This window comes from Muscardinus avellanarius (assembly GCF_963383645.1).
Source record: "Muscardinus avellanarius genome assembly, chromosome: 9".
NCBI lineage: Eukaryota > Metazoa > Chordata > Mammalia > Rodentia > Gliridae > Muscardinus > Muscardinus avellanarius.
The window spans coordinates 22109639-22125876 of NC_137795.1; the positions used below are offsets into that span (position 1 = coordinate 22109639).

Consider the following 16238-nt stretch of genomic DNA (forward strand, 5'->3'; position numbering starts at 1 on the left):
ACATGGTTTTTTTAAATATAATCCTCGCTATGGAATGAATTAGTTGACAATATTTCAAAGCTACTGAATATTTCTACTTATACAAAGTCAGAAGTTAGTGAAAGAAAATGCAAGGTGCCAAATTGGGGACACAGGGAACTCAGTAGGAAGACCCCCAGGCTGGGCGGGGTGGGGAACGCTCAGCAGGTGCCTGGAGAAGGGGACATCTGCTGGCAGTGCCAGAGAGTGGAGTCCCTGGGAGGCACAGAGGCATGAGTCAGGCTGCAGCCGAGGACACTCCTGAAGGGTGCAGCAGAGCAGATGGGGAGATGGCTCACGTGGGCAGGAGACTGGTTACATAAAGGGGTTGCACAAATAAATAGACAAAGCAAGAATAGTGGAAACAGAATTTCTTACCCTCCAAGAAGGAGGTAGGCTGTAAAAGGGGGAAGGCTCAAACAAAGCAGGAGGCACTGAACCATAACGGGAGGTGCCACTGTTTGAGAGAGTGTTCAGAAATATTTTCTCCTGCTTTCTGTAAAAAATGTGTAAAATTGGTTAATTCTTCTTTAAATGTCAGAGTCCTCCAGTGAAACCATCTGGGTACAGAGATTTATTTTTTGGGTTTTAGATTACAAATTTACTTTTTTTTAAAAGGCTTATGGGACTTCTCAGCTTGCCTATTTTATCTTGTTTAAGCTTTGGTAGTTTGCACTCATGAAAGAGTTGGTCCATTGTGATTGTCAAATTTTTAAGTATAAAGTTTTAAATCTTATTTTATTTTTTCCCTTTAACTGGCTACTGGTTCTAAAGTGAGCCTTTTGTTTCATTTCTGATGTTGGTGATTTGTGTCTTTTTGTTGTTGTCAGTCTTGCCTAGAAGTTTATATGTTTTATTTTTTCAAATAATCAGCTTTTGTTTCATTTATTTTCTCTGTTGTTTTCCTACTTTCAGTTTTATTGATTCCTACCCTTATCTTTTTTATTTCCTTCATTTTGCTTGCTTTGAATTTAACTTGCTCTTCTTTTTCTGTATCTTGTGTGTGTGTGTGGGGGGGGGGTACTGGGGTTCCTGGAAACCCTTCTACCTCCGGGCTACACTTCCAGACCTATTTTATATTTTTATTTGGAAACAGGGTCTCTTAAGCCAGTGAGGCTGGCTTTGAACCAGCACGATCCTCCTGTCTCCGCCTCCCAAGCGCCGGGATTACAAGCATGCACCATCACGCCCGGCGCCTTTTTCTGTATTTTGATTGATATTTTTTGGTGTGTATGTGTTTGGTCCTAGGGATTGAACTCAGCATTCTATATTCCACAGCCTTTTTTATTTTTTATTTTGAAATGGAGTCTCACTGAGTTACTATGTGCTGGCCTCAGACTGCCTCAAATTGCCTCCCAAATACAGGTGTGCTCCATTGTGCCCGGCCTTTTCCTTCTTTCTAATGCACATACACAACATTCTTAAAAATTTCCCTTTTAACACAGCTCAGCTGCTTGCAGAGAAGGCACTTTCACTTGCAAAGTGTACTATAAAGACATTTCATTTCCCCCCCAGGATCCTATATCTAGAGTTTTAATACTCTCTCTCTCTTTTCTCCTATGAAAACCAAAGATCTAGAAAGACTCTTATTAAACTCATTTTCAATAAAGTAAGCAGGAGCACTTGCATTCTGAAAGGGCACCAAGCTTCCCACTTCACAACCCTGGGAGGAAGGGAGCCATCACTGGGCCCAAAATCACTCCTGTCAAAGATCAGAGTCTCTTAGTTGACTTGATATATACAGATTACAGATAATCCAGAGAATGATCACCAAGTCCTTATCCTTATTTTTTCTTAAAGATACTAAGACTAGACACTAACGTAGGATTGGAATTTTTAAGGACTAACTAGAAAAAGCACTTGGGAAAAACTGTGTGAACAGACACAGTGCACTGGTCTTCAATGTACTGTCCATGGATCAGCAAAGTAGGCATCACCTGAGAATTTGTCAGGCCTCACCCCAGACCTACGGAGATAGAAACTTGGCAAGAGAGGCAGGGATCTATGCTCAGATATAAATGATTCCGAGGCAGCTAAGGTCACACTAATGCTGCTGTTGAGCAGATTTCAATGCCTCAAGTTTTTACTCCAAATCCAGAAAGACTAGTAACCTGACAGGAAGATTTGTAAGCTGACTGGGGTTCTCTGTGCTGTCGTTTAGAATTGGACATTATTCAAAATACACCTGATGGGCTCACACTTAATCAAGGCGGTGGCTATCTCAGAAAAAGGTCCCTATATATTTAGTAAGAGGCAAATGTACAAACATGCTCTCATCATGGTTATCTGTGATTTTTTTAAAATTATTTGAAAGTGTCTACTAAGCCTGTTCAAGCAAATTGCCACTTTCAGAACATTTTCATGATTTACCATAAGTAAAAAAAACGTACCCATATGATAACCCACCATGCCAGTATACTTTTTTATTTACATGCTTTTTAAAATCTTTCATTCTTAAAGATTTCTTTTTAATCATTATATGCATATATTAGGTTCTGGAAAAGTCATAAATATGTGCAAACATAAACACAGATACTAATCTACAACTCTTTAACCCTCCAAATAAAAATATATCTTAGGAATACATTCAAAATTCTATTTGCTGCCACTGATAAAAGCTGAGTGTTTAGCAAGTATTCATTAAGCTTCCATGCAAAGCACCAGTCCTGGGGAGGTAGAGAGATGAAAGCAACAAGACAGTACCTGGCCCAGGCAATCAGCACAGTCTATGAAAACCTGGTCCCTGCTCTCAAACAACCACTGCAGGTGCCTGATAACAAGTCACCAGTCCTGAATCCTCAGGCTGGACAGGGTATCAAATCCCATGATTTCCTTTCTTACTTTGTCTATGTTGTGCATCCCTAGCCCATTTTAAAAATGTAAAATCTGAAATGCTCCAAAACCTAAAATTTTGTTAGTAATAATATAATACTCAAAAAATCTTGCCGGGCGTGGTGGCGCACGCTTGTAATCCCCGCGCTTGGGAGGCTGAGACAGGAGGATCGCACAGGTTCGAAGCCAGCCTCAGCTACTTATGAGGCTCTCAGCAACTTAGTGAGACCCTGTTTCCAAATAAAAATATAAAATAGGTCTGGGAGTATAGCCCAAAGGTAGAAAGCCTGTGGGTTCCATCCCCAGTATCACACACACACACACACACACACACACACACACACACACAAATCTTGTATTAGCTGAGCGTGGTGGCGCATGCTTGTAATCCCAGTACTTGGGAAGCTGAGACAGGAGATTCGCGGTTCACAGCCAGCCTCAGCTGCTTAGTGAGGGCCTCCACAACTTAGTGAGACCTTGTTTCAAAATAAAGAATAAAAAAATAGGGCTGGAAGAATGCCCCCAGGTTCTACCCCCATTACCTCAAAAAATAAAAAGTCTCAGATTGAGGAGCACTCCAGGTTTTCAGATTAATAACACTCAATCAGTAATGTGTATACAAATATTCCCAAACCCCCAAATCTCTGAAATCTGAAACACTCCTCACACTGAGCATTTCTGACAAGGAATACACAACTCATATGACACCAAAGAGTGGCCACAGGGAGAAGGAGCAGCACGACTCTGCAGCAGTGCTTCAAAGGGGAAATGGAACACAAGGTAGACTTGAGAAGAGGATCTGAACTGGATTAGGGTGCCCACACCTGAACTAAGATGTGATCCAACAGTTAGTTATCTGGGCCCAGGAGGAATTTTTTGGTTGTAATTAGCACACTGACCACAGGTGTACATCTTCCTGTGTGTTTATTAAGGGGGAGGAGAGGAGCCCAGGGCCTTCCTTCCACTGTGCAACCTGGTGAACAAAGTAGCTGGTGTTCTTCACACCAATCAAATTTGCCACTGTTAACAGCTCTAAGAGAGGAAAAACAGAAAACAGAGTAAAAACACCCTCTCAGGAAGAAAGGTTGAGGTCAGATTTTCATTGCCCTCATGGATTTCTATAGTGCCTGTTCTCCTTAGCTCTCATCATAAACAATTCCAGGTTATTTGTAGAGAAGCTCCCCGTACTCTCTTTTGCTGTCCCCTCGCGTTCCCCTTCCTCTCTGTACTAATTAAGTGGCTTATGAAACTTGGGCCACAGAAAGTACAATAGTTGTAAGTCTAATGGGCAACCAGGAGAGTATGTGCAAATCCTTCACCGATGCTGTCATTCACATGAACCATTTTTAGAAAGAAAAAAAAAGGTTGGAGATCCAAAAGAAAATCCAGGTTCAAGTAAAATAGAGCTAAAGCTAAATGTCTCACCAGAAACACAGATCTTCCTACAACTTTTGTTCCCAACATGAGGAAGTAAGAAATAATTTCTACTTTCAAGGCCCCTAAAGACTCTAGAAAAGGAAATTTAAAAGCAAGGTCATCAAGTCCCAAATGTTTAAACACTTTCTTTTCTTTTTTCTTTTTCTTGTTTTTTTTGTGGTACTGGGGATGGAACTCAGGGCTCCAAGTGACACCCCCAGCCCTATTTTTTATTCTTTACTTTGAAACACTAAATTGCAGAGGGACTCACTAAGTAGCTGAGGTTGTCTGCAAATCACAATCCTTCTGTCTTATCTTCCCAAATGCTGGGATTACAAGCATGCGCCACCACGCCTGGCTTGTTTAAACACTTTCTAAAACATTCTAAAATAGTAGAAATAGTTGGGATTAAGTAATGCTCACATGTGGTCAGATGACTATAATATAAAATGCAAATTTAAATATAGTTAATTTCATACTGTTAATAGTATTTTGGGGGATTTGAAATTATATACATACACAAAGGAAAATGTGAAATTTAGATTCCCTTCAGCCTTCTGCATTCAGGGTGATGATTCACAATGACCTTAAAACTAAGAAAATTAGGCCTAGCAGGGGTGACCACAGGCTAGGTGTTTCTTCCTTGGTTCACGTTTGCACATATGCACCACACCGTTTTCAACATACACATTCATGGAAACAGGTGTAAATTGATCACCAATCATATTGAGGTCTAGAAAACATCTTATCTGAATAATTAATAAATTTATCATTTGGTTATAGTTCTCAATATCTAATATTTTTCCATTGAAAATGAATAGATCTCTTTCCTTCCCCTCCTTTAATCTTCCCTGACCTCCCTCCTTGTCTTCCTATAATATACATGTGATGGTAAGACACCCCCTTTCATTCCACTGACTTTAAACATATTTCTGTCTACATAAAATTATAAAAATGAGAATGTAGAAATGCAAGATGTTTTTAATGCAAAATATTTTTCAAGGGGACTATGAGACTCCTTGAGAAATAACTTTTCTTACACTTCTATCCTATTTCCCCAGATTCTGAAGTTTTAGCCAGATTTTGAGATCTTCCAATATTCCTCAGAGAGCTAAGGTGTAAGCCTTCAAGAATAAATATGTGCTATGACATAAAAAATGTATGCAGTGAAAGAAACAGAGTACGAAACAGGACTGTAAAGTCCTCCCTCGCTGCACTCCCAGTGACATAGATTATTTCACCACTGTAAATGATGATTGAACCAAGTGCATGTTTGTCTGGTATTTTAGACCAAATGTAGATCCTTTTCTAGTTCTACAGAAAAATTCCAAAAACAGCAATAAAAATTCACTGTGATCCAAAAATGCAAAGTGCTTCTCAGGCGCGAATGCCCTGTTGAACCAACTCTTCTCCAGTAAGCCTTTTGAGATGGTGACAATATCAAAATACCATAAAAGTGAAAACGAAAAAATCCAAGGGCTAAAGGACTAATTAGCTCTGCAGGAATATGCCAGAAAGGAAGTCGAGGCTCAAAGAGTAATGTCTAAATCCTAAAGTAGAGAAAACTGTAAATGGGTGTCGATTCTTCCTCTAAACCCAGTCCCTGAAAGCAGGCCCTTAGGATTGCCCTGCAAAACAATAGGGGATCAATTGACAGGCTTCCCCGGGGCGTCCTGCAACCCAACACAATGACAGGCATGAGCAGGGCCCAAGCACAGGGGAAGATGAGAACTCAGCAGATGAAGCAGATGCTGAGGCAGACCGTTCTCCTAGGGGAAGAGGGTGGCAGGAAACTTATTCTGTGGACCAACATCTAATAAATCTCTAGAAATTCTCCTTCCCCTTCATCAAGTCAAAGCGTCCTGTAATACTCAGCAATATGGACATGTTCAATTTTTCTCTGTTATTATTATTATTCAACTACCTCCTCTCTTTCCTTATTTTCAGGTAGGACAAAATCACTGTTCAGGATGAGTTGGGTATCCATTTGCTCATGTTAACCCTTAGTCTTGGAAGAAAATTGGAGACATCAAAAATGTTTTGGGGTGGAGACTGGCCTACTAAATTTGATAATATCTCTCTCTCTCTCTCTCTCTCTCTCTCTCTCTCTCTCTCTCTCTCTCTCTCTGCAGTGCTGGGTATTGAACTCGAGGGCATTCTACTTCTGAGCTACACCCCAGCCCTATATTATTTTTTATTTTGAAACAAGGTCTCACTATGTTGCAGAGGGCCTCACTAAGTAGATGAGGCTGGCAGTGGACCTGTAATCCTCATGTCTCTGCATCTCAAGTACTGGGATTACAAGGGCGTGCCACCATGCTTGAATCTGATAATCCCTCTTGATGAAGAAAAGAAATATCTGCTTTCTAGTGAGAAACAACACAACCCTTAATGTATATAGAGAAGAAAGAAGCCTCCGAGTTTAGCAATCTGCATGCAGGAGCAAAGGAGGAAAAACAAAACCTGTGATGATTTTCCACAAATGGCATCATCCACAAGGCCACAGCTTCCTCTGAAGACACTGATGGCTCCAACAAGAAGATAAGCCCATGTTCTGACATTGGCCCTATGTCCACCCCACTTACCAGTCTGAGGGACTCAGCTTTTCCCACCCCACCTCTAGATCTCCAGACTAAAGGCTTCAAACCTCAGAGGGTCAGCTGCTCTCTTACTCTTCCCCATTTAGCTCAATCATAGCAATCAAACACTATGATTATTCCTACATTGGAACTCTGTGGACTTGGCCTCTCCTCTCCCCTTTCCAACTATCACCTCGATATTAGGTTGTAAGCTCTTAGAAGATAGAGTGCTCCTTCAGATCTGATCTCCTACCAAACCTAGCACAGAGCTTCACATCAAGTAAATTCCAATAAATGTATGTTTAATAGCAAAAAATAGCTTGTTTCCTTTAACATGCACATGTTAAACATACAGCTGTCCACAAAAGGGACATCACAAACTGTATTTCTTAGAATTTATTTTTTATTATCACTTCCTCAAAGGAGATTTTTTTTCTAATCACATCCCCATGAAATTTTAACAGCATAAATATACTATGTGTCTAATGTATGTTTATCTGTATTTTATGCACTAAAAGAATAGGTTTTTTTTTTCATCTACCAAGAACCAAATTCTACCCCCTTAGGGGAAATGTAATTCCTATTAAGAATGCACAATCTTGAAGCACGTAACAACTGAAACCATTTTTCCAGAAGTGTTTACTATCTCTCTAATATATAATGGAATATAAATAATCAAGAACTATGATCTTTCCTTTAGGTCAAAAATAAGAGGTCTGGAGCAGCAGTCTTTACCTCCTCATACCCTAAGCCCCAAATTCCCTTCCTCCTTTTGTCTACTACCACCTCTTCCCTTGTCTTTCACAAAAGAAGAGCCAGCAGAATTAGCAAGTTAATGCCAAGCCCATCTGTTGCTTCCTCAATTTTAACACTTTTTAGTTATTTACAGGGTTAGTCTCTTTTCTGTTGTCAATAACACAAGACCAGCCAGGTATGGTAGTATATGCCTATGATCTCAGAACTTGTGAGGTTGAGACAGGAGGAGGATGGTAGGTTCAAAGCCAGCCTCATCAACTTAGGGAGGCCCTCTACAACTTGGGGAGACTCTGTTTCAAAATAAGAAATTAAATGGGTATAGCTAGTATTTAAAAAAAATTCACAACACCACAGACCATGTTAGTTACAGAGAAGAGGTTTCCTAGAGCAGAGCAAATTATCTCATGGCATATGACAGGAAGTGTGCGTGTCTCTTCTGGTATCTGTTCCCTCTTTTCATAAAGCCATGAGGATTCAGTCATAGGGGATCCACCCTAATGACCTTCTCTAATCATAATCACCTTCCAAAGGCCTCACCTCTAAGCACCATCATAGAATTAAGCTTCCAATATCTTAACAATGGAAATTAAATTTCAACACATGAACTTTGGGGGACAACCAAATCATATCCAAGTACAACACATGGTAACACACACAGTTCAAACCATTTCCCACTCCAGAAATTGGATGAAAGGGCTCACCTCTTGCCGTTTGAAGTTCTGTACATACTCTTCAAACTGTTCATCTTTTGTCTCATCAGCTTTCCCCAGCTTCTGGAGGACCTAGTTTGTAAATAAAATAAAATGGTTTCACTTAATGATGTTTCCAGAGGAAGATGTGCCTTTTCAGGGAAAGAACAAAAGAAAAGCTATCACTCTGCTCTGAGGAGACTAAAGAGAACCCACTCTCAGAACTACTAGTTTTTCTGTTCTGGAAGCATCTTGGATTGGTGGCTTTGGAAAAGAACAGACCTGGATTTGAATCGTGAATCCATCACCCAGAGTCTGTGTAATTTTGAGGAAGGGTCATGCTACATTCATTGAATTTAGGTGTTCATTCATTCATTCATTCATTCATTCATTCATTCATTATCTGCTTCTTTCAAGAAGTTGTGCATGACTTAAAGACAGAAGCTATTTTTTTTCGGGGGGGGGCAGGTTTAGGAATGGAACCCAGGGGCATTTGATCTCCAAGCCACAACCTTTGTCCTATTTTTTATTCTTTATTCTGAAACAGGGTCTCACTAAGTTGCAGAGGGCCTCACTGAGTGGCTGAGGCTGTCCTTGAACCATGATCCACCGGTCTCAGTCTCCAGAGTGCTGGGATTAGGAACATGCACCACCACACCCAGCTAGAAGCTATGTTTTAATTATCCTTTTGTCCAAAGACAATTCTTAATGCATAATAGGTGCACAGTTGTTTGTTGAACAGTGAATTAAAGCTATTTGACTGCTTCCTAAGAATAGTATTCCTTCAACAGATGAGTGGATTACAAAACTCTGCGATGTGTACACAGTGGAATTTACCCAGCCATAAAGGAGAACAAAATTATGGCATTTGCAGTGAAATGTCACAAAAAATAAGAAATCAGATGGGTTTCCTAATGTGCAGAAACTAGGGAGAAATGGGTAACAGGAGGAACTCTAGATGAAGAAGAGATCCTATAGAGGAGCAATTAAAGTGCCCTATCTGAGGGGATGGGAGGGGGTAAGAGGGAAATTCTTTAAACCAAATGATGTACTTAAACAAACATATCAAAGTTAATCAGGAAACCAAGCATGGGAAGGAGGGAGAGGGAGGGGAGGGATTGGGTAAGGGCTGATTGGGTGATGTGTGCATGTATATCTCAAGTCTTTTTATCCTATTAAGAAGTATGACTACAATGCACTAATAAAAATTTATTTTAAAAAAAGAATAGTATTATCTTCTGATATTTGCCCTCAATACTCCAAGAGGCCATGAGATATATGAAGACCCATGCTAACCATTGGTCATTCAGAAATAAAATGACAAATAAACAAGCACTTATCTAACTTATATCTAGAGAAACATACAATCATGTTAATAAGAATAAGTGAAAAACAATGTGTTAAAAGCAATATGAGGAGGTCGTTTTGTGTTCTCTGCAATATTTCTGAGAGCTGAAGTCTCCAGGGAATGCTTTGTGGAAGTTATTTGCATTGTGCTTGTTAAAAATTCCCACCAGCAGGAATGGAGCCAAGTTCATTCTAGCCAAGTGGCCCAAGGAAATCACAGAAAATACCATTATACTTTATAGGACAGGGCAGAAGTGATCTTGCTTGCCTAGAGCATAGCAGAGTACCGGAAGAAGCAGTTCCTAGAGAGACAGCAGAAGTGGCTTGGGGACAGAGCTGAAAGATTCAGACAGTCATTATTGGGCTCACTATTCAATGTTCCCATCTTTTACCTGAAACACCAACTTATTCAAGAAAATAAGAACTGCATTTATGCCTTCCAAAAATACAAACAAGCATTTTTATTTAAAAGATACACATTTGAGCATTAACACATATAATTAAATAAATTACATTCTTGACTTAGCTTTGCATAAGATTATGCTATTTTTTTCCAGAATCAAAGCTATATCTATACAAACTGAGAAGTTTTAGAGTAGGCTTTTAAAGTGAGGGCAGAGTGAGAAAAGTGACCTAGAACTTGAAGGGAAGTAACAGAGGTCTTGTGGTTCTTTGGAAAGAGCTTTGTTAGCACTTTTATTGGCTTCCATTTGACTGTCCTACAATATAAAATATATTGTATTCCTCATTGCAAATTTGTTTAACAAAAGCTAGTAGTAGCTACTAACATAATTACAAAAAGGGTATATAGTCATGCCAAATCTCCTGCAACTTGCATAAGCATTCCTTGAAGCAGAACACAGTGTATTTTTAGAAGAACTAGACACTTTAACAAGGGAGTAAAAGGCAGAAGAAACATGAGATTATGTAAATTTGGTAATAAAAGGCTGAAGAGTATGGTAAAAGTTAATAGTGGTTATTTCTGCTTGGTAAGAAGACAACAATGGTGACAATATTTTTCTTCTTTTTAACATTTTATATTTTCCACAATTTCTCAGTGGTTTATGTCGCTAAGGTAACAGGAGTTTTTCATACTATATCTTGTGTATATGATATTTATATCTTAGATTCTATAACAAGTAATGGAATTTGTTAGGAAATAGTTAAAAGACCCCTCTCAAAAGATATTGATGGGTGAATTAATGCTAACTGAAAGTAAGTTTTCCGGAGAGAGCTTTCAAAGACCCATCTCCAATTTAATACCTTGTGGATAAAATAATTAATAATGTCTACTTCACAATACTATGTGAAATCACTAAAGATACACATTGAAATGCTAAACTGTAATGCCCTGTATATAGATAATACTCAATAAAGACACTTACTGTTTTAAAGATATCATTATCCAACACTATTAAATAATTTCCTTAATAGTATATATTCATGTTGGCAGAGGGCTGGGGAGGATATGAAACACATTATATGATAAGAATCAGAATTTACAGATGACCTTTTCCATGAAAATGAAACGCAATGGGTATAAAATTTAGGTAAAAAATAGAATTGTATAAGTACCAAATTTTTATAATTGACTTTCAACCAAAATGCAACTGGGTAGATATTAGAGATGCATGGTTTCTGCCCTTAAGTGGAAATAAGAAATAACTTTAGCAGACAGTCAATGTGTCAACAAAGTGATTTTGCTGCCGAGGCATCTAATAGGATCTTGGTCTGCAGTGTTAAGCTTAATAACTACCAGGACACAACCTTGAAAACTCTCTGAGGTGGACAAGTTGGTAAACACATAAACACATAAGTAGACAGACCATATGGAGCCAAAAAAAAAAAAAGAGGCACCAAAAGATTGAAGAAAGTTGACATCATATGAAAAGAGAAATACTTGATGTAATTTGATATGTTACCAGGGAGAAAACAAGATCCAGGTAAAAGCACAGATACCTTCAAACATCTGAAGGACGATCAAAACAAAAAAGAGAGTTTTTATGCTAAAAAAAGATCAAGAATCAGTATCAGCAGATAAAGGCTATACAAAACACACACACACACACACACACACACACACACACACACACAGTCATTCTCAATTTCTGGAAACTTAATAGTCTGTTGGTATAGGTCAACTCAACTCCCCAGAACTTAGTTGAGCTTACCCAATGGTTAAGGGGCCAGAGGTGAATGGAATAAGTAATACTGTACATACTTTCTAATTCCAGAACTCTATTTATGCTATTAGACTTTTCCCCACATATGAAGACAAATTATAATGAGTAGCAGGTAGAGAAGAAAATCTTTTCATACTTACAAAACACTGTGCAAAACACTGTGCAAAAGCTTTCAGAAAGGCAAACCACATGTTAGAATATGTGATGGCGTGCTGCTATTAAAGCCCAGCATTTGAGACATGGTGCTGGAGTAGCTGTGATGAGCAGACAGAAGATTATGTGATGATCAGGCTGCTGTGATGAGCAGACAGAAGATTATGGAAAAACTTGGTGACAATAAGAAGAACTTCATTTTCCTTATATCAACCATGGAGAGTCAATGAAGTGTTTCTCCAAAGGAAGCTGCATGATTAGGTTTGCACTCCTTGGTGTCAATGCTAAGGACAAATTAAAGGAGAGCAACACTATTTAAGGGCTATGGAAAAGGTCCAGAGAATACATGCAGAGCCTGAGCTAAAAAAATAGATAAGACAAATCTTTGAGAAATATAATTCACAGTAGTCATGGTTTAAGAGATGAAAAGGGTGAATGATTAAAAAGAGACTAAAATGACTGCAGGTCTACTGAAGAGCCTGTGTAGCTCTCTCCAAGAAGGACATTCTGTACTTGCAAAGGTTTAGAAACCTCAGTGGCATCCACGTAGAGATGTACTAAAGAACAGATATTAAAAAGTTCTGAGATAATGTTCTCAGTTACAGATACTTTTGGACGTCTCTAGAATAGAGCACAAGTGAGGGTACTGGAAGGTATCAGAGACTCAGAGAAAGTATGGTATGGAGAAAGAAGTGGACCAAAGAGTCCAAGAGAATCGTGGTTTGAAGGATGAGCAGAGGAAGAGTATTGTTGGCAGGAAATTAAGAGTCCAAGAAATACATTTGAACCAGAAATAAATTCACAGAATCCAGAGGAAGACAGTTTCAAGTGCTATAAAAACTTAACAAGATCAAAAACAAAAAAGACTTGAAAGTGTCCATTGAATTTCACAACCACTGTTTCCCTTGGAAACCTTGCCAAGAGCTACTTAGTGAGATGATAGAGTCTAAAAACATATCACAGTAGTCTAAGTAGAAATTGAGACATTAGAGAAAGTATTGCTCTATCTAGAACTTAGGGGTATGCAGAGTCAAGGAAGAACTTTCTAAACTGGGTGAAACTTGGCACTGTTTCTATGGAAGGAATGACTGACGACAGAAAGAAAGAGGCAAGGAGGACTACCTATGCAGAAAAGTCTCAGTGTGTAGATGTGGGAAAGGAAAAGGATGGTGAATTCATCTTGCTTAGGGAGATGAACAAATATTCCTCTGGAATATGCGGAAAGATGAGTGGGAAAGGAGACAAATTTGCCTATGTAGAGACAAAATCTGGAAGAAGAATACATACAGAGTAGATCCATTTTTCCTATGAGGTTAAAAAAGTTATCTGCCAAGAAATGAAGGGGTATCAGGTCATAATAAAGATGCCAGGGAGACAGGAATGATTCAGATGTAAAACTTGAAAAAATCAAAACCAGAAACACACAACAGTACTTTTAAATTGAACTGAAGGTCCAACAGAGGTAGACATTATGAATGGTCCAGTTGACTACTTTTAAAGAGTTTTGTGATTTTTCTATTGGAAACCTCAATATAGATAGCAAGATTGATCTGCTACAAAGAAAATCTCTGAAAACTCCAAAGGCAGTGAAACTTAGAACTGAAATAACTAAAACATCTTTTGCTTTGTCACTAATATGTGAGAGTGAGCTGATAGTTTAGATGACCTCTCTCATTCCCTGCTTCATTGGCTAGGCTGCAAATACCAGTTTAGAGCCAGGAGTGGTAGCACACACCTGTAATACCAGTTCTTGAGAGGCTGAGACAGGAGGTTTGCATGCTTGAAGCTAGCCTCAGAAAGTAGTGAGACTCTCATCAACCTAGCGAAATCTTGTTGCAAAATAAAAAATAAAAATAGCTAGGGGTATATCTCAGAGGTAGAATGTCCCTGAGTTCAATCCCCAGTATCCTCCCCCCAAAAAACATAAAAGAAAATAAAGAAGAAAAAGAAAAGAAGGAAGGGAGGGAGGGAGAGAAGGAGGGAAGAAAAAATACCAGTTTGGCTGAACATTTTGGCACATTGATATTACAGGAGGATTGCTTTATATTATTCATTTATCTGATATTCAGATTTTGATAACATAAGACATATTCCACATGCAGGCAAAAGGAAGACAATTCTTTGAGTTATTTGACAATTCTTTGACATTTTGTTTTAGAACTTAAATATTTTACTTCAAAAATAATGTTCACCGATGCTGACACCTGACTGTTAGGGAACAATCCGATTTCTGTTGTTAGTTCTATTGCTGCTGTTTTTCATTGCCAAATAATATACTCATTTGAAAATGCTTTTCAAATTTTACCTGTTTTCAATGAGATTCTGCAATATTCTCCCAGAGCTGTGTGCTTCCCCTTTTGCCCAGAGTACAAGCTCAGAAATTCTAGTCCTAAAAGACATCATGACAGGCGAATAAAAGTTAAATAAAAAGAAAAGCAAGAATATGTGAACTTGGATGATCTCACCTTAAACTCTTCCAGTGCCTCCTAATGTGAGAGCTGCCTCAATGACACAGAGAACGCATGCTTTTCTAGAGCAATTTATCCTGTTTAAAGTGCTCCAGAAGCTGGATATGGTGGTGCAGGCCTGCAATCCAAGTTCTTAGGAGGCTGAGAAAGAGAAATCACTGGTTTGAAGCCAGCCCCAACAAGTAGTGAGACTCTCAACAACCTAGTGAGACACCCTGTTTCAAAATAAAAATAAAATAGGGCTGGGGTATAAATTAAAGGTAAGAATGTCTTTGGGTTCAATCTCTAGTACCATGAAACAATGTAGGAAGGAAGGAAGGAAGGAAGGAAGGAAGGAAGGAAGGAAGGAAGGAAGGAAGGAAGGAAGGAAGGAGAGAAGGCAGGCAGGCAGGCAGGCATAAAATTTCCTAAAAATTTAGAACTATTTTATCTGGGCAGTTGTCCTGTAATGCAGGACCATAATTCTGATTTTTAATTCTCAAAATGCAATTCAAATAAAATTTTGACTTTTGCAGTAGTAAGATCTGTTTCCAAATATTTTAAACCAGCAACTTAGTGAGTCTCTCAACAACCTAGTGAGATCCTGTTTCAAAATAAAAAAAAAATACAAGTGGCTAGGAGTAAAATAAAATAAAAATAGGTAAAATTCAAAAAGAATATTCAACTCAGTGTATTACTTGACATTGGAAAACAGCAGCAACAAAATTAACAACAAAATTGTGATTGTTCCAAAATAGGTGTCAGCGCCGGTGAACATTATCTTTGAAGTAAAAGATCTACTCTGCAAAAATGAAATACGAAGTTGGCAGACTTTTAAAAAGTAGTTGGCACTGTAAGTCAAAGGAAAAATTCATAATCTTCCATTCCACATGAAAATAACTTCTGTTAAAGGAAAACATCAAAGCAAGGTCAGGCAACAGTAAAGTGTGACCTCAAACAAGAAAACTAGTCCTGTGAACAGAAGTGGGGAAGTTAACAAGGGGAGCAGATGCAGACTACCAGGACGTTTAAGATGAAGTCCATGTGAAATGGCAGAGACATGCTTTTATGCATGGCTTGGTACTTTCACAAGAGCAATGAGTAAAAGAACTTGGCAGGATTGGCCCTAGGAATGCTTCAAAGAGATTTATGCAGTGAGATGAGGACTCCACTAGAGGATCGTCCAACTCTAGGTGACTCAAGCTTTCTTGAGCCAGACTCTAAAAGTCAAGAAGAGAATTTAATTAGTCTTCTCTAAACAAGGAGATGCTCCTCTCTCCACACTTTCCATCTTCACAAAAAAATGAGAGAAAAGCCATTGGGAGATGGTAAAAGCACTTCAGATACTTTTCTAACACATCTTACTGGACATCTACTGCACTGCTTCCCAAACTTCAGGCTACCAGTCCTTTGACCATTTTCTAGAGGTGTTTTAGGACTTAAAGAAGTGATGCTAACTTGCCATAATTTGATAGAAATATGATGAATCACTAAATATCATCTGTTGGTGTGTTCCTTGTGCACTGTGAGGTCTTCACATTGTCCTTTGTCTTGTCTTCTGGGAGACTGATTTCTGTACCAGTATGACAAGAGCCAACCCTGCCTTGTCAGGGCTCAACAACATAGTACCAATCACATCGTCAAAGCCTCTCAGGCTGACAAGCATTTCTGCTAATTATGGGGAGCACTTTTAAAAAGGGCAAGCAGAAACAGGTTAGAATTTTCACAGCCTTCTGTCCCACTGGAGCAGATTTCAGACCATGAAAGTCCAAGAACAACATCCAATTGAAAGAACTTAGGGTGTCTCAAACATAAGTA

General features: G+C 38.8%; 1 protein-coding gene across 2 annotated transcripts in view; it reads right to left on the minus strand.

Moving 5' to 3' along the window:
• AMPH (amphiphysin) overlaps window positions 1-16238 on the minus strand; it is a gene marked incomplete at both ends in the record, with an annotated part of 304580 nt that overhangs the window by 156541 nt on the left and 131801 nt on the right. For both annotated transcript variants that reach the window (XM_080701096.1, XM_080701095.1), the window contains one exon: window positions 8303-8383. In XM_080701096.1, the coding sequence (XP_080557222.1) occupies window positions 8303-8383 (81 nt within the window). The remainder of the gene's footprint in view (window positions 1-8302; window positions 8384-16238) is intronic.